The 23,683-nt window shown below is 41.5% G+C and overlaps 1 protein-coding gene across 1 annotated transcript in view; it reads right to left on the bottom strand.

Moving 5' to 3' along the window:
- The window catches only part of LOC124270510 (leucine-rich repeat-containing protein 56-like), a 76,971-nt gene that overhangs the window by 43,339 nt on the left and 9,949 nt on the right, over positions 1-23,683 (bottom strand). The window contains 2 exon segments of the mRNA XM_046705528.1: positions 6,872-7,028; positions 8,019-8,097. Coding sequence (XP_046561484.1) covers positions 6,872-7,028; positions 8,019-8,053 — 192 coding nt within the window. The 5' untranslated portion in view covers positions 8,054-8,097.

The following is a 23,683-nucleotide window of genomic DNA, read 5'->3' as shown; positions in this document are numbered from 1 at the left end:
GCCTTGATGTTTCTCCAACATTGGGGTCACCGCAGTCACATTCTATGTGGTAAACCACACCTGAGGGGTCTTGCTTCTGGGACGACCTTGGTCTTCCTGTGGCCTGCAAGAGGTTCTGGATGTTGTTGCCTCTTTGGAAGGTGTCAGTCTATGTCGAAACGTCGCTTCCACAGAATAAAAGAAGTTGTATATCCATAATAATTGTCATTATTCTTCATCAACTCAACTTCTAAACTGCCCATCTAAGAAGTCACTCTTGTTTAGTTTACTTTCCATTCATATGAAATTATTGACAGCAGTTATTTCAACATATTCAATACTTTTTCTAAGCGAGGCAATTCACAGTATTCCCGAGTCCGCCATCTTTGTAAGAAGTGCAGATTGTAATGTGCATGAGCAGTAGAGGTCAACAAATTTTGCAGTTTCATAGTCTTTCGTTACCGTTTTTACTGTTTCAGCAGCGAGGTATTTTGTTTATGTTGCTATTTCCACGATTAATGTGGACTTTTCTGCGTTTTTCTGCACAATGGGAAAGTTTTCTTCGGAAGGCTTGACTCAAGGACAAGTGAAAATATTGATCAATTTCCAAGTATTATACAGGGTAGCTGGTGCAACAGTTCTGTCAGCCATGGCTCAGGATGTGTCGGAAGTATATTTGCACACTACTGATACAGTGAAGTTTGTAAATGTAGCTTGATGATACAGTTACTGCAACAAAACATGGTCCTACCTCTGATAACATTTCTGCATGAGGGCCTGCATGACTAGCACTGTCAATGTTCTGAAGTTAGAAATAATATCACACAGTTATTGTCTACACCCTCTACAACAGGAGCAATAGGGGTGGGAGAAACAGCTGAGAAATTAGAATCTGCTCAACTTTAGGATATCGGCTGGTTTTCATAAATATTTAACTCGGAAATGAAATGAAATTATTTAGATTTGAAAAAAATATTGCTGTCCAAAAGAAAAAAGGAAAAGAGGTTAGTGTGCATTTCATTGTGCAAGGCACAATATTTAATTACCGTGCCAAATTCACACTATACAACCAAGATCATTACAATTGAAGATCATTCACTTTGTTCCCAGTTTTGAATGGAAAGTAAACTTGACAGTGTGTTTCTGTTTAAAATACTTCAACCACATGGACTAGCCATTTGTCTATTACAAATATTACAATATCTAGATGTTGTATGACTTTTCCTTTTTGAAAAAGAATTGACATACAAAATGATCACTTTTTAAAATTTTCCTCATTTTCTTAGTGTTTTGTTTTGGTTGTTGTTTAACGCCGCACTCAGCAGTATTCCAGCTCTATGGCAGCAGTCTGTTAATAATCGAGTTTGGACCAGACAATCCAGTGATCAACAGCATGAGCATTACAATTGGGATATGATGACATGTCTCAACCATGCCAGCAAGCCTGCATTTTCTTAGTAACATTGCATGTTACCACTGGTGATATCTTACAGCGCTATGATATCATGCATAGAGGATACGATGCATTGATGTCATAGTTTAAAGAACGCAGTTTCAACACATGCCAGAATATTGGAATTAATTACGAATTCAAACCAGCAGATATCCTCAAGAATAATTTGAATAATTTGATTAGTTGCTACAGGTAGAATGAATCTTCCAATGAGAAGGAGACCTGGGTGATATTACTGACCACATCAGAATGACTCCACTAAATACTCAGATGAGTAGTCATGTAGGCCCATGTGATAACAAAATGTGTTCTTAAATGTTGTCAAATAAACAAGAATGATTGAAATTAGGTAACCAGGGCTTGATTTAAGGCACCTGGTCCTGTTTCACAAAGCGATCTTAGCACAACCACCAGCTAACTCTATGTTAAAGTATGGGAGTTACGATAATCGTAGCCCTATGATTGCTTTGTAAATGCAGCCCAGGTTTAACCTGCACAAGGTGCATGTCGACATGAAAGGCAAGCTGCCCCAGATAAAGCCAGGTTTCACTAGAATTGAGTTTATACAGATGCATAAACTTGTCTATATAAGTAAACTGTTATATGTCATTAACTACACAGAGTTTAGAGATTAAGTACGGTAAATAAGGCTTAGAGGTACTGAGTGTGTTCCAAGATCAATGACTTTTTACATGCACGTTTTGCATGCACACCTAGGTTCCAGTTCGCAATAGTTGGTGCACTGGTGCAAACTTTATGTGGCTAAATTGAGCCTGGAAACTGATATCTTTTGACATCTTTTCTTATAAACTTTCATCGAAATGTCTGCCATCATGTATTCTGGTATCAGTACCGCATGTGAAAAACATGGTGCAAATATACTTCCAAACTCTACACCGTCAAGTGTCTGCTGCTTCATTTTACTGCTGCACTCAATGTAAAATGTAAATAATCGTGTTTGGACCAGACAATCCTGTGATTGATATTATGCACAACAAAACACACTGATGAGATACAATGACACTCCATCAGCAAGCTTGACCTCAATGTCTGTCTTGTCAAATCTTAACGCGCAAGCGCAGGTTGATAGAGGCTAATACTACTCTGGACAATGATGGTACCTCCAATGACTGGGTGTATCCAAGATTCAAACCCAGACTAGCAGCTGATGGCTACTTATGAACACCACTGTTTCCAAAATACACAAGATGATGGTTGAAGGGCAAGTTGTTGGGTTGCTTGATATACTGTGTGTTAGGTAGGTTGTAAATTAACTGTAAGATGATTGACTTGGAAAGGTAAATACTGGAAAGACACTTACCTACTTGGTAGGAGACTAGGAGAAAGGTGACACTGTCCAACATGGTGGGAGACAGGTACATGAGACACTGACCAACTTAATGGCAGACAGGTGTAGGGAGACACTGACCGACTTGGGAGACAGGTGCATGAGACACTGACCTACTTAATGGCAGACAGGTGTAGGGAGACACTGACCGACTTGGTGGGAGACAGGTACATGAGACACTGACCTACTTAATGGCAGACAGGTGTAGGGAGACACTGACCGACTTGGTGGGAGGCAGGTGTAGGGAGACACTGACCAACATGGTGGGAGACAGGTACATGAGACACTGACCGACTTGGAAGACAAGGGTCAACAGAGACACTGACCAACTTAATGGGAAACAGGTGTAGGGAGACACTGACCACCTTGGTGGGAGACAGGAACATGAGACACTGACCTACTTAATGGCAGACAGGTGTAGGGAGACACTGACCGACTTGGGAGACAGGTTCAAAGGAGACACTGACCAACTTAATGGGAGACAGGTGTAGGGAGACACTGACCATCTTGGTGGGAGACAGGTACATGAGACACTGACCAACCTGATGGGAGATTAGTAGAAAGGAGACACTGACCAACTTGATGGGAGAGCAGCAGAAAGGACACACTGACCAGATTGGTGGGAGAGCAGTGCAAAGGAGACACTGACCAACTTGATGGGAGAGCAGTAGAAACGACACACTGACCAGCTTGGTGGGAGAGCAGTGCAAAGGAGACACTGACCAGCTTGGTGGGAGACAGGTACATGAGACACTGACCAACTTGATGGGAGAGCAGTAGAAACGACACACTGACCAGCTTGGTGGGAGAGCAGTGCAAGACAGGAGACACTGACCAGCTTGGTGGGAGACACTGCAGTAATGGAGACAGACCACACACTGACCAGCTTGGTGGGAGAGCAGTAGAAAGGGAGACACTGACCAGCTTGGTGGGAGACAGGTACATGAGACACTGACCAACTTGATGGGAGAGCAGTAGAAACGACACACTGACCAGCTTGGTGGGAGAGCAGTGCAAAGGAGACACTGACCAGCTTGGTGGGACAGCAGTAGAAACGACACACTGACCAGCTTGGTGGGAGAGCAGTGCAAAGGAGACACTGACCAGCTTGGTGGGAGAGCAGTAGAAACGACACACTGACCAGCTTGGTGGGACAGCAGTAGAAACGACACACTGACCAACTTGGTGGGAGAGCAGTAGAAACAAGACACTGACCAGCTTGGTGGGAGAGCAGTAGAAACGAGACACTGACCAGCTTGGTGGGACTGACCAAATGCAACAGGACCTGCTTGACACTGACCAACTTGATGGGAGAGCAGTAGAAACAACACACTGACCAGCTTGGTGGGAGAGCAGTAGAAACGACACACTGACCAGCTTGGTGGGAGAGCAGTGCAAAGGAGACACTGACCAACTTGATGGGACAGCAGTAGAAACGACACACTGACCAGCTTGGTGGGAGAGCAGTAGAAACGACACACTGACCAGCTTGGTGGGAGAGCAGTAGAAACGACACACTGACCAACTTGATGGGAGAGCAGTAGAAACGACACACTGACCAGCTTGATGGGAGAGCAGTAGAAACGACACACTGACCAGCTTGGTGGGAGAGCAGTAGAAACGACACACTGACCAGCTTGATGGGAGAGCAGTAGAAACGACACACTGACCAGCTTGGTGGGAGAGCAGTAGAAACGACACACTGACCAGCTTGGTGGGAGAGCAGTAGAAACGACACACTGACCAGCTTGGAGGGACAGCAGTGCAAAGGAGACACTGACTAACTTGATGGGACAGCAGTAGAAACAACACACTGACCAGCTTGGTGGGAGAGCAGTGCAAAGGAGACACTGACCAACTTGATGGGAGAGCAGTAGAAACGACACACTGACCAGCTTGGTGGGAGAGCAGTAGAAACGACACACTGACCAGCTTGGTGGGACAGCAGTGCAAAGGAGACACTGACCAGCTTGGTGGGAGAGCAGTAGAAACGACACACTGACCAGCTTGATGGGAGAGCAGTAGAAACGACACACTGACCAACTTGATGGGAGAGCAGTAGAAACGACACACTGACCAGCTTGGTGGGAGAGCAGTAGAAACGACACACTGACCAGCTTGATGGGAGAGCAGTAGAAACGACACACTGACCAGCTTGGTGGGACAGCAGTAGAAACGACACACTGACCAGCTTGGTGGGAGAGCAGTAGAAACGACACACTGACCAGCTTGGTGGGAGAGCAGTGCAAAGGAGACACTGACCAACTTGATGGGAGAGCAGTAGAAACGACACACTGACCAGCTTGGTGGGACAGCAGTAGAAAGGACACACTGACCAACTTGATGGGACAGCAGTAGAAACAACACACTGACCAGCTTGGTGGGAGAGCAGTGCAAAGGACACACTGACCAACTTGATGGGAGAGCAGTAGAAACGACACACTGACCAGCTTGGTGGGAGAGCAGTAGAAACGACACACTGACCAGCTTGGTGGGAGAGCAGTGCAAAGGAGACACTGACCAACTTGATGGGAGAGCAGTAGAAACGACACACTGACCAGCTTGGTGGGAGAGCAGTAGAAACGACACACTGACCAGCTTGGTGGGACAGCAGTGCAACGAGACACTGACCAACTTGATGGGAGAGCAGTAGAAACGACACACTGACCAGCTTGGTGGGACAGCAGTGCAAAGGAGACACTGACCAACTTGATGGGACAGCAGTAGAAACGACACACTGACCAGCTTGGTGGGAGAGCAGTGCAAAGGAGACACTGACCAACTTGATGGGAGAGCAGTAGAAAAGGACACACTGACCAGCTTGGTGGGACAGCAGTAGAAACGACACACTGACCAGCTTGGTGGGAGAGCAGTAGAAACGACACACTGACCAGCTTGGTGGGAGAGCAGTAGAAACGACACACTGACCAGCTTGATGGGAGAGCAGTAGGGGACACACTGACCAAGCTTGATGGGAGAGCAGTGCAAAGGAGACACTGACCAACTTGATGGGACAGCAGTAGAAACAACACACTGACCAGCTTGGTGGGAGAGCAGTGCAAAGGAGACACTGACCAACTTGATGGGAGAGCAGTAGAAACGACACACTGACCAGCTTGGTGGGAGAGCAGTAGAAACGACACACTGACCAGCTTGGTGGGAGAGCAGTAGAAACAGTGACCAAGGTGGGAAGCAGTGCAAACGACACACACTGACCAACTTGATGGGAGAGCAGTAGAAACGACACACTGACCAGCTTGGGGACAGGGACAGCAGTGCAAAGGAGACACTGACCAACTTGATGGGACAGCAGTAGAAACAACACACTGACCAGCTTGGTGGGAGAGCAGTAGAAAGGACACACTGACCAACTTGATGGGAGAGCAGTAGAAACGACACACTGACCAACTTGGTGGGAGAGCAGTAGAAAACGACACACTGACCAGCTTGGTGGGAGAGCAGTAGAAAGGACACACTGACCAGCTTGATGGGACAGCAGTAGAAACAACACACTGACCAGCTTGGTGGGACAGCAGTGCAAAGGAGACACTGACCAACTTGATGGGAGAGCAGTAGAAACGACACACTGACCAGCTTGGTGGGACAGCAGTGCAAAGGAGACACTGACCAACTTGATGGGACAGCAGTAGAAACGACACACTGACCAGCTTGGTGGGACAGCAGTGCAGAGGAGACACTGACCAACTTGATGGGACAGCAGTTGAAACGACACATTGACCTGCTTGGTGGGACAGCAGTGCAAAGAAGACACTGACTAACTTGATGGGACAGCAGTAGAAACGACACACTGACCAGCTTGGTGGGAGAGCAGTGCAAAGGAGACACTGACCAACTTGATGGGAGAAGTCAAGTGTCCGATTATTTTTTGCACGGCTGTACATGAGACACTGACAAACTCAATGGAAGCCCAGTAGAAAGGACACACTGACCAGCTTTTGAGAGAGACTAGGAGAACGGAGACATCTCAAATCTTTGTGTGAGACAGAGGACACAGTAACAATCTAGACTTGAGAAAGAAGGGTGACGCTGAACTGTTTGGTGTGAGACAGAGAGAGAGAGAAGACACTCACCAGCTTGGTTGGAGACAGGTACTGCTCCAGGAGATAATCGGACTCCTCCAGATTGACCGGCTCTGGGTTGGTCCGAGAATCCTCCAACTGGGTGATCTGCACACCTCGAGCCAACCCAGACCTTGGACGCTCATAGTTGGGATCCATGTTTGGTATTCTGAAACGATGAGAGACCACTGTCTTTCAAAGAGATTCCATTTATGTAATGTTTTATGGCTGAAGAGCTACATCACAGCTTCAGCTAAAGATACTGTTCATCATATATATGGGAATATTAGAAGCAATACGCGAGACCTTCCAGCTCTTGTAAACATTTTAAACCCACTTTCTGCATTTGTTGTGGAAACAATTCCAAAGAATGCAAGTATCAAAATAATCAATTGTCAATATATGTCGCTCACAATAATCAGAGGTCAATACTCGATCAGTAATCGTCTGTACTTGTAAACCCCACCACAAACCTCACGCGGGCAATAACAGGACACAATCATAACATTGTGAAATGAAACAGACACCGATTAATACTATGATCAGACAACTTCTTTTTGAGACACACATGCTAGTATTAGAGGTGAAAGGGTATACCGTGGTATTAGTAGAAACGCGATATTTTGCCTACGGTGCAGTATACCATATTGCAATCCAGAAATTTGGTATTTTCGGTTTTCGTACAAATATTTTATTAACCTTTTTAAACCCTTTTCTAAGATGTCCAGAAATCAAACCATTTTGTCAAAATCTAGCTAGGTTTGGCTCTTGTCAATTTTCTGCATTATGATCATATCTCATATTCCGACCCGAAATGGACTGAACCGAAGGTCTTGTACGGCTATATGTGCCGTACCGTAGTAAGAGCGGTAACTGTTTCACCCCTAGGGAGTATGTTGTTTACATTGCAGTTTTATGAGTTGAACAGCAGCTTTAGTTCTTTCTGTCTTGAATTAACAAACAACAATAAGAGACATACTTTCTAAAGTTTAATTTAATGTTTCATTTTTTATGAATTGTAATTAGTCTCCCAAGCCCTCGATAAATGCTGACTGAAGCAAGATTGACCGATTGACTGATTATTCGATAAATCACTCCAGCACTACTTATCACTGTATTTAAAACAATTTCAAAAGATCTAACATGGGTCAGTTCTCACCTGGTAAGGTGTGCAGCATTCTGGGCTACAGCCATTTGCTTGACAGCGCCACCTACAGTTCACAACGCACCACTGGACCCTGCAGAGGAAACACAACAGTTAAACATAGTCTTTCCATTAGCTAGAGGTTCACAACACTGATCAACTCAAGACCATGTACAAGCTCATTCAAGTTTAATGGTAACTGATATCCTATGCTGACATTCTGAATTTTACTGAAGTCATTCCAGTCATCACGTTTCTCTGACAGAATCAGAATGAAGATAAGTATAAATCAATCTTTGTGCAGTGACTATCAGTGTGTAAGACAGCCGAGACCCCTGATATTCATGGTGATAAGATTGCTTGGAAGATAATTTACTGTTCAGCTAAGTCATCAATATCCATGAGCAACACCAATACTGGCCTTAGTCAAAATGATTTAATCAATATTTCTAATTTACTGGATCATGGTCTTTTCTTGAACTTAGAGGAATGGAAAATTAAAGATTTTCTTTTCACCCTTCATAACAATCAAACAGACATTTTCAATAGGAAAGATCAAAAACTCTTTTCATTAACATCCCTGCAAATGGCTATCAGTTTTAAACACAAATGTCAGTTCAATGTTGCAATCTGGTGCAAGCTCTAAGCAGGGTCAGGAAGATACACAACTGTGGAACAGCTTCTGGAAGAGCAGACCAGGAACAGGATCTGCTGGTCAGACAAATTATGGTCATTGAACCTGAGACTGGACTTAACATTCCTTGTATGACAGTGCCTAGGACATTGCTAACATTACAACGGCAGAGTTCAAATAGGTTCCTCCGGCCTGAAGGCTGTGGCTAGAAATAAAGGTTTTCTCAGCGAAAAGGTTCACTGCTATTACACAGTCATTGACATATACATTCCACCTGCTCACTGAACCAGTTCAGAATTGTTCTCAAAATAATCATTGAAAACTGTAATGGTGGTTTATGGTGGTTTATTTCAGAAAAGTAATATAGGCCATAGGCCCAGGTTACACTTTGAGAATTACGGAGTGAGAAAATATGTTATAATGAAGACTGTCTCAGTAACATAGCTTGATATATGGGTCATTTTCAAAATTGGTAGTATTTTCTGTCGTTCACAATAAAAAAAATCTGTTAACTTAAAAAGGATTTTTTTGTGCTAGAAAACATATTTAGAAGTTTACTAGTCAGTAAACGTAAGGTATATCATTAGTCATGTCATTTTGAAATTTTATATGTAGCCACATTTTAGGATCAAAATTGGCAGATTTGCTCTGTCCGAGGTGACGGTCCTAATATCAATGTTCACAAATAATGTAAACATAAATGCAAATAAACAAACTAATTCATATTGTGCCAGTTAGGATTGAACAGGCATACTCAAACTGCATTTAATTTTTTAAACTTAAAAGTTTTTTCTACAAACTGTAACATGCTTGTCCTGACCGCTTACCAGTGTATGAAATTCCTGCAATAATTTCCCCTGGAGCTGGATTGTAATTCTACTTCCTGTGTCTCTGCTTGAGCTTAGCCCCTGTGGATGTGACAGCAAATGAAATAATGAAATTCAACACATTTTGCAGAAAATTGACACCATCAAATAAGTATAAATGTTATGTGTCAACCTTAATTGTCCAGACCGCTACTAATGTATTTTGTGTCAAATATATCTCTTTGTTTTTTACATTTCAATGGATATGTTATTCTTAGAAATGGAAGAGGTGGAAGGCATGTCCTTTGAAATCTTTTAGGGATCATTCATTTTTTTATTTTAGATTTACTTACAATTGTCTTGATTGTTACTGTCCAAACCGTTACCATTCTGCAAAGTAACGGTTTGGACAGTCCTTGTAACGGTCTGGACAAAATGATTTGTATTTCAAAAAGTTGGTCATTACTATTTGAAATATAACAAATTTATAATTACTTTAAGGGTTAAGATAAGTTTAAGCATGGAATTTTACTGTTCAAAAGGAGTTTTGATGTAGTATCATAAAACACAGTCTCTAGTAACGGTTTGGACAAATAATAGTAACGGTCTGGACATATCTTTAATAAATTTCAATTTTAAAGAATATGTTCCATGGTGTGATAAATTTTTTATTTACTTATCTATCTGCTTTAAATAATAAAACCAAAACAAATTTATCACGCTAAGTTTCTATTTTCTATAAGATCTGTAGTCTTTATAAATTAAAGGTAACGGTTAGGACATCTATGGTAACAGTATTCCAACCTTTAAAGATTTTTTGGGTGTAAACTGTTTTAACTTTAACTGTGAGATATGTAAGGCTACCATTTACTTTGAATATTTGCTAGGTGCTAATATGTTGGCCAAACCTTTGTATTTGATAAATATGTGTTACCATCTCACGATTAACAAAAAGTAAAGGTATACGAAAGTGAATGAAAGAAGTATATTTTGTGGAGACTAATATTGCACCATAATATCAACAGCAAAATGACATCTATTCAGTGGCCTGTGTAGCATGACCACGTGTACAGTATCATAGTTGTTGCAGTACCTTTCAGAATTTAATCTTTTGCAACTTTTAGAGGGATAACATTTGTTTGTTACACTGATGTCCTGACCGCTACCAATAATGTCACAACCGTACTACTATTCATTCAATTTTCGTTCCCCAATTGCACTCTTTCTTTAGATTATAAGTGATTTTCAACCTAGACAGGTGTGTTTTTCTACCTTTAGAAGCTACAGTTTGTTTTATTCAAAAGCCTAAATTCATTCACAAGTTTCATATTGATATTATAGGTGTAAAAGCTGTGTATATGCTGATAAATGTTTTAAGATGCTTGCATTTGATGATTGCAGAAGCCTACCAATTTTGAAAATGACATATATATGCTGATAAATGGATGCTTGCGCTTAAATTTTTTTTGGATTGTTGGATATTCATAAAAGTGTAAAGGGATGTACAGCCGCCGCAATGCTTGATATTTATTACAAATAAGTAAGAAGTGATATTCATCTTCTATATATGGCAATTTACAGATATTACATAACCTGTCATTTCTAGCCTCACCAATATACCTGCCAGTTTCTATTCGTAGTTTATGAGACCCCGATCTAAACTGAGCAAGAGCATGTCTATGTTTAAAATAGCTAACTATGAAGATATAAGATTCAACACCGAACATAGGTTTAAACAACGTGTATCCAAATGTTTTTGTGCCTTTTATAAGTGCAGAATGCCAGTCCTGTTGATACGAAACTTTGAGTCTACCAAGAAATTCATTCAAAAATAGCGTTTCACTTCGAACCATCTGTTCTTGCCTAACAAATCCAAATCCATAGACTTCTAATATATGCTTTATCCTAGATGCCCAGCTCCTGCAACTATTACTTTCCATTTGTACAAGCATGTTATAACATTTCTTTACAGATCGCTTATTTGACATTTTCAATATTTTACACCAATATTTGATAGACCTTTTGATGGTATAAATATACAATGGATATCTTCCACATTTGCCTCGCACAACATGCGCTGAAACAGAGGATTTAATTCCTAGAAATCGTTTACAAGCTGCTACATGTATAACTTCTATTTCGTTAACAACATTCATTCCCATATTTCTGCACCGTATAATAAAATTGGACAAACTTTGGTGTCGAAAATCTAAAGAACAAGTGAAAAGGTAATGGCTTAAACATTGACAGTGATCTAAAAATACCAAATAAAACTTGCTTAGCCTGCAGACATACATTTTCTATGTGTTTGGTCCATACTAATGACCTACTGAACAAAATACATAGATATTTGTACCAGGAAACACATTCTATTTGTACACCATTATAGAACCATTTTTCATACTTTGACAGTCTTCCACCTTTTTTAAAAACTATTACCTTTGTTTTTTCCATATTTACCGTCAACAATTCTCAGAACAAAATATCTTTAGGACATCAAGTCTTTTCTGTAAACCAAACACTGTATCAGAGATAAACACAACATCATCAGCAAATAAAAGAAGAAATAACTGTACAAGTTCAGGATGAAGCTGAATTCCTGGTACGCAACATGCTTCGATTTCATAAGCTAGTTCATTGATAAGAATGGAAAAAAGAAGAGGGCTTAGGATACACCCTTGTCGTAGACCCAATGGACAATCAAAACATGTTGATAAATTATTATTAAATTTGACACACGCTTTAACACTTGCATAGAGGGCTTGGATTGATTTAAGCATTTTGCTGCTTACTCCTCTTAGCCTTAAAATATTCCACAGTTTTGTCCTATTCACGAAGTCGAAGGCTTTGGAAAAGTCTATGAAATATGCATACACTTTACCTCTCTTTTTTGAGACATAACGTTCAATAACGGACTGTAGGATAAAAATGTTATTAATAGTGCTGTAACCTTTGCAAAAACCTGCTTGCGATTCAACAATTTTTTCATAGCAAGAGCACCAAAATGTTAGTCTATTATTCAGAATGTGTATGTACAGCTTGCTGAAGATACTTGTAATTGATATACCTCTGTAATTGTTTACTACACTAGTGTCCCCTTTTTTATGTAATAGGTACAATAAGACCCATACACCATGATTCTGGAAAATATGCTCGATCAAACAGAACATTGAATAGCAACTGAATATAGGGAACTAAAATATCCTGTGAGGACTTAAAAAATATTCTGCTATGATATGATCAGGCCCACCACTCTTGGATGATTTTAGTTCTGTAATTGCTGCACAGATCTCATCTCTTGTAATAGGAGCGTCAAGTATACTAGGGCTGTCTTGATCTATCTTCTCTTCAATATCATGATCGATAGAATGTAATTCGACATTAAATGTATCCGTATGTTGAAATATGTTTTTGAAATGTGTATACCACGAGTCCATTGTTATGTTGGGAATAGAATTCTTAGATGAAGAAAGCCTACACATGGTGTTCCAGAACAATTTTGAGTTATTCAGATTTGTAAGTAATTTATCTTATACAGATCCATAGTAATTTCATTTTTTAGATCTTAAAGTACAATTGTACTTGTTTCTGGCATGTACATACTTTCGTAGCAATGCTCCATCGTTAAAATGAGTAGTTATATAATGATGGTTCTATTACAGGGTACCTTATTTCTACGTAATTCCGCTCCCAGCGCCTAGTGATTTTCGAGCAGACACATCATTCGATGTACAGCCGAGCTCGCCAGCCTAGACCCGTTAAACTCGCAAAGTGTCTATCATTTTTTCAGCAACCACTGACTAGACCTCGACATGCCGAGTGGAGTTTCCTTTATAGGGGGTCTTAGAAACTCCCAACGCGTTGAGGTCTAATCAGTGGTTTATGAGCGTGTGTCCGTACGCGTAAGTCGTGATGCCGTCCTATTCCACAGAACCAGTTTCTACCTAGTTTGCCTAGGTTCTGCCTAGTTCGCACCTAGTTTGTCTAGTCCACCTAGGTTCAGCCTAGTTTTCCATATAGACAATTGTGCGAATGCAGATATATAGTACAAACACAATGCCTCCGAAAAGACAACTATCGCAAGACCAAGTGGAGGAGATTCACAAGATGCGTGGAAAAATCTCTGCACAAGAAATGAAACGATTTGGAATCGGTTCCAATCGACTACGCAAAATATGGAATATAGAAGACATGCAAATACCTACAAAGCCCATTTCTTCCTCCCCCGCTACAAATCCGAACTCCAGCACATCCGTATTGCAAACCGCAGAACCGTCTACCAACACCCTCTTGCCCGCCGTCGAGATAGCTCCAAATCCGACGTCTACCTCCAGCACAACCGTATTACCTGCTGCAGAACCGTCGACTGCGCCCACCGTCCAGGACTTCTACGACCACTTGGGGAGGCTAGAGGCTCGTGTGGAACAAAACGCGAGGATGTTGTCAGCTCGTGCGGAGCAAACCACGAATTTGTTGGTGGACATCTTGTCTAGGCTAGACAAGGACGACAACGAAGAACTCCGTGAGGAAATAGAAAGCGTTGAGGAGGAACAAGAAGAGACCTGTCTGGATATCGAGAAGGTGCGGCAGATGGTAGAATCGGCCCAAAGGTGGACCACCCTTTCGCTAGCCACCGTGTTTCTCTGGAAGGTCATCCACAAGACCTGGAAGCACAGCACACCAGCTAGCACGCCGGCCCACATATTGGTTGACGAGAAGACAGAAACGCCCAAACCAGTTTCCACGCCCAAACCCAGGGATCCCCACTATATGGAGTAGTGAAGTCGATGTATGGAATGCAGCCTATTTGCAAAAAAAGTATTGTAGTAGGGTATACGAACCATGCGTTTGTTTGTTTTCGTCCGGTCGTGCGCTCTACTTTTCATACCACAAATTCCACGAAAAGCAGTTGGAATACGAAAACGGGCCTAGACAAGTCTACGACTCCATTCGTCTTTTGCAACCCCAAGCCCGCGACTGTGCATCTGCAAAGATACTAGGCTAGCTGTCGGAGGGTCTATCTAGAAAACTATACAATTGGGGTAAGACTAGACTATTTGCTGTCGGCTATGGAAACAGTCTGTGGACTTGTACTTCTAGTGGTGGCGTTGTGTTGTAGTTTCTATTCGTACGATTCTAGCTTTCTTTTTGTTTGGCGTTGTGCGATTGGGGCCTAGACTACACAGAGCTGGGCTTTGCTTTGTCGAAAGATCTATATCCGCTACGGCACTGTCCATCCAATGTCCGTGTACAGGAATGTCTACATCGTCTTTTGGCGCTCCATTTTCGTCCAGCGCTTGTAGATACAGGATAGTTCGCTCGGTCCCACGATACATCTGTTTTGCAAACCTGTGGATGGCATAGATCCCTCCTGGATAGTCGACACATTTCTGGATGGTGAGCAAACAGACGGGTCGACGAGAAAACGCAGAGACACCATTTTCCAAGGTATACCCCATCCGCATGCAGCAACATTCATTTAGACATTTGACTTTCATAAGGTATACAACATGTGGCCCTTGGGAACTTATGGTTGTAAGTGGGTATTGCTGGGCAAGCCCATGCAATGCGGAAAACGCAGTATGACTGAATATTGTCACATACATGCACAATGCGCGAGAAGGGGTCATGTCAATTATGCGTGCAAAATATGCGGCATAGGAGTAAAAGGTCATTATGGCTTGTGCAAAGCACATGGGGCTGACAAAGTAAGAATGAAACCTATCAATAAAAGGCAGACAGATTTTATCAGTGAATGTAGGAGACTCAGGAAGATTAACATTTAAAAAAAATTCATACAGTATACAATCAATAAGAGAAACAACATTCATATGGTATACAACCAATTAGAGAAACAGCTTTCATATGGTATACAACCATGGCTACCGTCGGAGAACTGAAAGCGTTGGCTAAGAAGACATGAACTATGACAAGCCCCCAACTGTACGGAGCTCAAAGCTCGAGTTAAAGAACGTGGATTGACTGGTTATTATCGCATGAGAAAAGCTGAGCTGATCGAACTCCTGGAAGACACCGAGCCGGTCGAGTTGAGATTCGTGCCGACGGACCACGCGGTGGGTAGGTATCTCCGAGGTGGGAAAATGGTGGTCGATTCTAATATCGATACCTATAAAATCAAACCCTTAATCGATAGTAAACTTCACGAAGAACTAAACGATTTGAAAAGCATCAAATACCAGTTGACCCTTAAAATGTCGCTCCCCAAACCTCAGTCGGATGGCAGTACCGAGTCAATCGTGCCCTATTTCAGAGGCAAACAGGAAGTTCTAACTCAACCAGAATCGATTGAATCCTCCATCGACCCGCCGTTCCCAAAAATACAAGAATCGTTGGAGAAATATACCCACATGGGCTCTGGATGGGTGGTAGACAAAATCAATACCGTTTATCTCGACATAGCGAACTACATGCCGCTCAGAGGTGGATTGCACATACCAGTGCCCAAGCATTTCAGAGATAAAAAGGCCCTCGTTAACCCCGAAACCAAAGGCGATGATGTTAATAATTATTGCGCGGTGGTGGCGGTCATAGCTGCTACGCACGAACCGACGGGTAATCCGTGCAGGCATTCCAGCTATCCATCGATCGAGGAATCTGGGTTCGACTTCACGGGTGTAGAACGCCTCACACCTATGTCCTACTGGACCAGATTCGAAAAACAAAACAAGATGGCTGACAACGTGTTCGATGGCGACAAAACCATCGTGCACAGGATAAGCTCTGTGAGTGATAAAACCGTAGCGCAGAATCAATTTATTCCTCGTTGAAGAAGGCGACCAGTATCACTACACGGTGATTAAAAGTCTGAGCCGATTGTTGTACGACCAATCCAAACACACCAGAAAGAAACATTTCTGCGAACGGTGCCTGCATGGGTATTCTAGCGCTGATTTATTAGACTCGCACCGGGAGGATTGCCGAGGCGTGGGAGAGACGGCGATCAGAATCGATATGCCTCAAGAAAATAAAAACATCTTAAAATTCATCAACCAAAAACATCAAATGCCCGTGCCCTACGTCATCTACGCCGACTTCGAAGCTCTCATCAAACAGGTGAACACCGTCACCGTCATCCCCGGAAAAAAGTTTCACATACAAAAAGCAAGAACACCAAGCCTGCGGTTTCGGGTACGTGGTCGTCCGATACGATGGAAATACGGAACCACCGGTGATTTACCGAGGTCCCAGCGCGGCCAAAATGTTTCTCACGTTCTTACAACGCGAAGAGTGAAACATCTGGGAAGCTATGTCGGATCCTGCCTCCATGGATATGACGCCGGAGGATGAGTTCGCTCATCGACGAGCTAGATATTGTCACTTATGTCGAGGACCCCTGAACGGTGATTCGGTGAGAGATCATTGTCACATCACTGGTCGATACTGCTCACAACGCGTGCAACGTAACACTTAGAATCGATCCCCAAAACATCAACATCCCGTGGTCTACCACAATTTGAAAGGGTACGATGCTCACTTGATCATGCAGGCCATCTCGAAGGTTGGCGGTGATATAAAATGCATCCCAAACATGGAGAAATACATCTCCTTGCTCAACGGTCTGAGATTTATTTATAGTGCTTAGTTCCTCCTGTCGTCGCTCGACAGTTTGGTCAAGGCCAACGATACCTTCACCATCACCCATCGATAGTATTGATACACCGATGAGGCAACAAGGCCTCTGCTGCTCAAAAAGGGCGTGTACATGGACGATTGGACCAAGTTCGATGAGACGCCATTACCTCCCCTCGACCGATTTTACAGCAACTTAACCGAATCCTATATCTCCCAGGATGATTACGAGCATGCCCAGAACGTATGGAACAAACTTGCTTGCAAAAATCTGGACGACTACCACCACCTCTACTTGAAATCGGACGTGCTCCTGCTGGCCGACGTGTTCGAGACGTTCAGAAAAACGTGTTTGAAACAGTATCAACTCGACCCCGCGTGGTACTACACCAGCCCCGGTCTCTCGTGGGATGCACTCTTGAAGAAAACGGGCATCAAACTGGAATCGTTCACCGATTACAACATGCACCTGTTCATCGAGAAAGGAATGCGCGGCGGGATTTCCATGGTCTCCAAACGGTACGTGAAAGCCAACAACCCGTACGTGAAAAACTACGATTCGAACAAGCCCGCCAATCATCTCCTCTATCTCGACCCCAACAACCTGTACGGCTGGGCTATGAGTCAGTATTTGCCTACGGGCGGGTTTGAATGGGTTAATAGCGAGCGTTTTAATCCGAAGAACATTATGGCCATCCCCGACAACTTCGAGATAGGCTACCTGTTCGAAGTGAATTTGAAGTACCCCGAAGCATTGCACGAATCGCACAACAGTTATCCGCTGGCTCCTGAACGATTGATGGTCGATCGAGACTGGATGTCCGACTATCAGCGACACCCTGGCTAACGTGGAAAAACTCGTCCCGAACTTGATGAACAAAACCAAGTACGTCGTACACTATCGCAACCAGCAGCTGTACCTGTCATTGGGTATAAAGCTGACCAAAATACATCGGGTGCTCAAATTCGATAAAAACCCTGGATGGAACAGTACATTCGGTTGAACACCGAATTAAGAAAACGAGCCACGAGCGACTTCGAGAAAAACCTCTACAAACTCATGAACAATTCAGTATTCAGCAAAACCATGGAACATGAACAAAAGCCGCATCAAGCTCAACCGACCTGTCTACGTGGGGATGAGCATTCTCGACCTCTCCAAACATCTCATGTACGATTTCTACTACAACCAACTCAAACCACAGTACGGCGATCGATGAGAGCTGCTGTACACGGACACCGATTCCTTGTTGTTGAAGATATGCACCAAGGATGTGTACGAAGACATGGCGAAACCCATGCACCTGTACGACACCAGTGATTACCCCGAAGACCACGCCCTACACAGCACGACCAATAAAAAGGTCCTCGGCAAGATGAAGGATGAATGCTCGGGCACACCCATCGCCAAATATGTTGGATTGAGACCCAAGATGTATTCCATCCTGAAAGCCGACAATGGTGAGATCCGAAAGGCGAAAGGGGTCAAGAAATACGTGGTGAAACAACACATCAAACACGCCCTCTTCAAACAAGCTCTGTTCAAGAATAAAACATTCAAACACCGAATGAATGCGTTGAGAAGCGATAAACACAACATCTATGGAATCACCCTGAATAAAACCTCCTTGTCGCCCATGGATACCAAACGGTGGATCGCCGTCGATGGCGTCACGACTTATGCGTACGGACACACGCGCATAAACCACTGATTAGACCTCGACGCGTTGGGAGTTTCTAAGACCCCCTATAAAGGAAACTCCACTCGGCATGTCGAGGTCTAGTCAGTGGTTGCTGAAAAAATAATAGACACTTTGCGAGTTTAACGGGTCTAGGCTGGCGAGCTCGGCAGTACATCGAATAATGTGTCTGCTTGGAAAATCACTAGGCGCTGGGAGCGGAATTACGTAGAAATAAGCCTATAAGGTACCCTGTAATAGAACCATCATTATATAACTACTAAATGCCTAAAACACTCCAGAAGTCTGTCTTTCTCATGTCTTAGAAATGTGCACTCTTTGTCAAACCAAGGTTGTGAATTTGGTCTATTTATGCCATGTTTGCGTTTCATACACTGTGCCGCTTGACATATTTGCATTTGTAAGAAATGTTACTGCGTTGTTAATATCTGAAAGAACCTTATCACTAAAGCTTTCAAGTAATGTATATTATCAATTTCAACAAAAGAGGGCAAACAACAAATCAACTCTTGACGAAAGGATGTTCTAGGATGAAGATGCATTAAAGGTTAAGTACCAGTATAGTTCTTGTTAGCACCAAGGATTTACACTTTACAGGACCCGAATTCCTGCATCCTATATGCATAAATATTGACAACGGACACAACGAAATTGATTAGCACATCCACAGGGACGCAGAAAATGCCCACATACTTTTTGTAAAAATTTCGTTCAAGTAACAATAAGTAATGACTGAGTTTGCTACTAGCTCTGTTATGGTATTACTTACAATTTAATTACTGTAACAATGTGATGATCATGATACACAATACAATAACAGTAACTGAATTAGAACAACAATATTACAATATAGTATTAATAATAATATTTAAGTGTCTGGGACCCCCATTTTGTAGTCCAGGACGCCTTAAAATTAAGAGTATGAGTCCCAGGGACCCTTGAATACAGGACTCTAGGTAAATCCCTGAGCACACTTAAACGATGAAGGTCACTTACACGTTTATGAACGCCTTGTGCCGTATCTCTCCATCCCTGAATATTGACCAAATTTGACCCTGACCGTCTAAAGCTACTGGTGTAACGTTTATACCAACCTATAAAATCTTTAAAACATGATTAAAATAGTTCTGGTCTCATAGTAATGAAGATGATAGCTTACCTTGGGTTGAGACAAGATCAGTTTCATGAATAAATTATGTCACGATAGACATAAATTTGAATTTGTTAACATCAGATATATGAAAAGGACCTTTACCGGAGATATTTCCACAAATCCATTAATATTTCATTATGTACTGAGAGAAACTGTAATCATAAATACATTAAAGAAAAGCACTGTGCTTAGAGAGTGATAATTTCACTGCACTCAGCATCAAATATTGCTGTCCTTGCTATAGGCATAATGTTATGTTATTGGTCCTACTTTTCAGTCATAATTTGGTAAAGGTCAAACATGTATGATAAAAGAAGTATGCTGAGTGGTTGGGCTGGGACGGATTAACTGAGTACACGGGTCAGGTAAATAATTTATCATATACTTGCCGGACTGTTTTGTCACATGACTGATCACTGATAGTTTGACACATTACATAAATTCAAAGAACTCAGTTAATGAGTGAGTTTTGTTTTCAAGCCGCTTTTAGCAATATTCCAGCAATATCACAGCAGGAGACACCAGAAATGGGCTTCACACATTGTACCCATTTGGGGAATTGAACATGGGTCCTCGGTGTGACGAACGAACGCTTTAACCACTAGGCTACCCCACCGCCCCTTTAAATAATGAAGCAGACATACAGTTTATATTTGTTCTTCAATCATGAAAATGAGCACAACAAAATCGCTCATTCTATATAAGGCTTTGTGTTACACTGTCAACGATTGGGCCTAAAAATATAAATGTTGTGGTTCCGATTACACGACCGACCCTTGAATTCTGGTGCCGACCCTATTTTTTCTAAGCGGAATGAATAAAATATGCTTTCAGATCCCACTGTTTTCCCCCGGTACCAACAGATATCAGTCATTCTGATAGAGAAAGTCGATATGATGGCCACAAGCTTGATTGAATAAACAATTACACATTACTAAAAGTGTTATTAGTTTGTACCTTACTTCTAAAAAAAAATGAAAAAAAATTCTGACCTACCTACCCACCCTATATTTTAAAGAGGTGTAATCGGACCCCATCATTTTTTTTATTTGGCCTTGGTGAATATAGGCAGAGGTGTGTCTCTCAACGGATCAAAGCCCATGATAGTTTTACTGACCAAGCCGCAAATGACAGGTTTTTGAGTTATCCCCTGATCCCCGCATTAATAAGACTTGGGAGAAAGAAAGAAGGAGGAAGGAAAGAGACATAAAATTGACCAAACGCTGCTTGCTTTAGTTTCAGTCAAGCAAATACTTGCAGTCAAACACATTCATCAAGAAACAAGCAAATAGTCACACTCCAACACATTCATCAAGAAACAAGCAAATAGTCATACTCCAACACATTCATCAAGAAACAAGCAAACAATCACACTCCAACACATTCATCAAGAAACAAGCAATTACTTGCAGTCAAACACATTCATCAAGAAACAAGCAAACAATCACACTCCAACACATTCATCAAGAAACAAGCAAATAATCACACTCCAACACATTCATCAAGAAACAAGCAAATACTTGCAGTCAAACACACTCATCAAGAAACAAGCAAATAATCACACTCCAACACACTCATCAAGAAACAAGCAAATAATCACACTCCAACACATTCATCAAGAAACAAGCAAATAATCACACTCCAACACATTCATCAAGAAACAAGCAAATAGTCACACTCCAACACATTCATCAAGAAACAAGCAAATAATCACACTCCAACACATTCATCAAGAAACAAGCAAATAATCACACTCCAACACATTCATCAAGAAACAAGCAAATAATCACACTCCAACACATTCATCAAGAAACAAGCAAATAATCACACTCCAACACATTCATCAAGAAACAAGCAAATAATCACACTCCAACACATTCATCAAGAAACAAGCAAATAATCACACTCCAACACATTCATCAAGAAACAAGCAAATAGTCACACTCCAACACATTCATCAAGAAACAAGCAAATAATCACACTCCAACACATTCATCAAGAAACAAGCAAATAGTCACACTCCAACACATTCATCAAGAAACAAGCAAATAATCACACTCCAACACATTCATCAAGAAACAAGCAAATAGTCACACTCCAACACATTCATCAAGAAACAAGCAAACAATCACACTCCAACACATTCATCAAGAAACAAGCAAATACTTGCAGTCAAACACATTCATCAAGAAACAAGCAAACAATCACACTCCAACACATTCATCAAGAAACAAGCAAATAATCACACTCCAACACATTCATCAAGAAACAAGCAAATAAAACGCGAGCTGCACTCAAACACACTCATCAAGAAACAAGCAAATAATCACACTCCAACACATTCATCAAGAAACAAGCAAATAGTCACACTCCAACACATTCATCAAGAAACAAGCAAATAGTCACACTCCAACACATTCATCAAGAAACAAGCAAATAATCACACTCCAACACATTCATCAAGAAACAAGCAAATAATCACACTCCAACACATTCATCAAGAAACAAACAAATAAATCACACTCCAACACATTCATCAAGAAACAAGCAAATAATCACACTCCAACACATTCATCAAGAAACAAGCAAATAATCACACTCCAACACATTCATCAAGAAACAAGCAAATAGTCACACTCCAACACATTCATCAAGAAACAAGCAAATAATCACACTCCAACACATTCATCAAGAAACAAGCAAATAATCACACTCCAACACATTCATCAAGAAACAAGCAAATAATCACACTCCAACACATTCATCAAGAAACAAGCAAATAATCACACTCCAACACATTCATCAAGAAACAAGCAAATAATCACACTCCAACACATTCATCAAGAAACAAGCAAATAATCACACTCCAACACATTCATCAAGAAACAAGCAAATAATCACACTCCAACACATTCATCAAGAAACAAGCAAATAATCACACTCCAACACATTCATCAAGAAACAAGCAAATAATCACACTCCAACACATTCATCAAGAAACAAGCAAATAATCACACTCCAACACATTCATCAAGAAACAAGCAAATAATCACACTCCAACACATTCATCAAGAAACAAGCAAATAATCACACTCCAACACATTCATCAAGAAACAAGCAAATAATCACACTCCAACACATTCATCAAGAAACAAGCAAATAATCACACTCCAACACATTCATCAAGAAACAAGCAAATAGTCACACTCCAACACATTCATCAAGAAACAAGCAAATAATCACACTCCAACACATTCATCAAGAAACAAGCAAATAATCACACTCCAACACATTCATCAAGAAACAAGCAAATAATCACACTCCAACACATTCATCAAGAAACAAGCAAATAATCACACTCCAACACATTCATCAAGAAACAAGCAAATAATCACACTCCAACACATTCATCAAGAAACAAGCAAATAATCACACTCCAACACATTCATCAAGAAACAAGCAAATAATCACACTCCAACACATTCATCAAGAAACAAGCAAATAATCACACTCCAACACATTCATCAAGAAACAAGCAAATAATCACACTCCAACACATTCATCAAGAAACAAGCAAATAATCACACTCCAACACATTCATCAAGAAACAAGCAAATAATCACACTCCAACACATCATCAAGAAACAAGCAAATAATCAATCACACTCCAACACATTCATCATCAAGAAACAAGCAAATAATCACACTCCAACACATTCATCAAGAAACAAGCAAATAATCACACTCCAACACATTCATCAAGAAACAAGCAAATAATCACACTCCAACACATTCAT

Source organism: Haliotis rubra, unplaced genomic scaffold (genome assembly GCF_003918875.1).
Source record: "Haliotis rubra isolate DU_JTF1 unplaced genomic scaffold, ASM391887v1 Scf152, whole genome shotgun sequence".
NCBI classification, from domain to species: Eukaryota; Metazoa; Mollusca; class Gastropoda; order Lepetellida; family Haliotidae; genus Haliotis; species Haliotis rubra.
The sequence above is the reverse complement of the archived record's forward strand: the minus strand, read 5'-3'. Positions and strand labels throughout refer to the sequence as shown.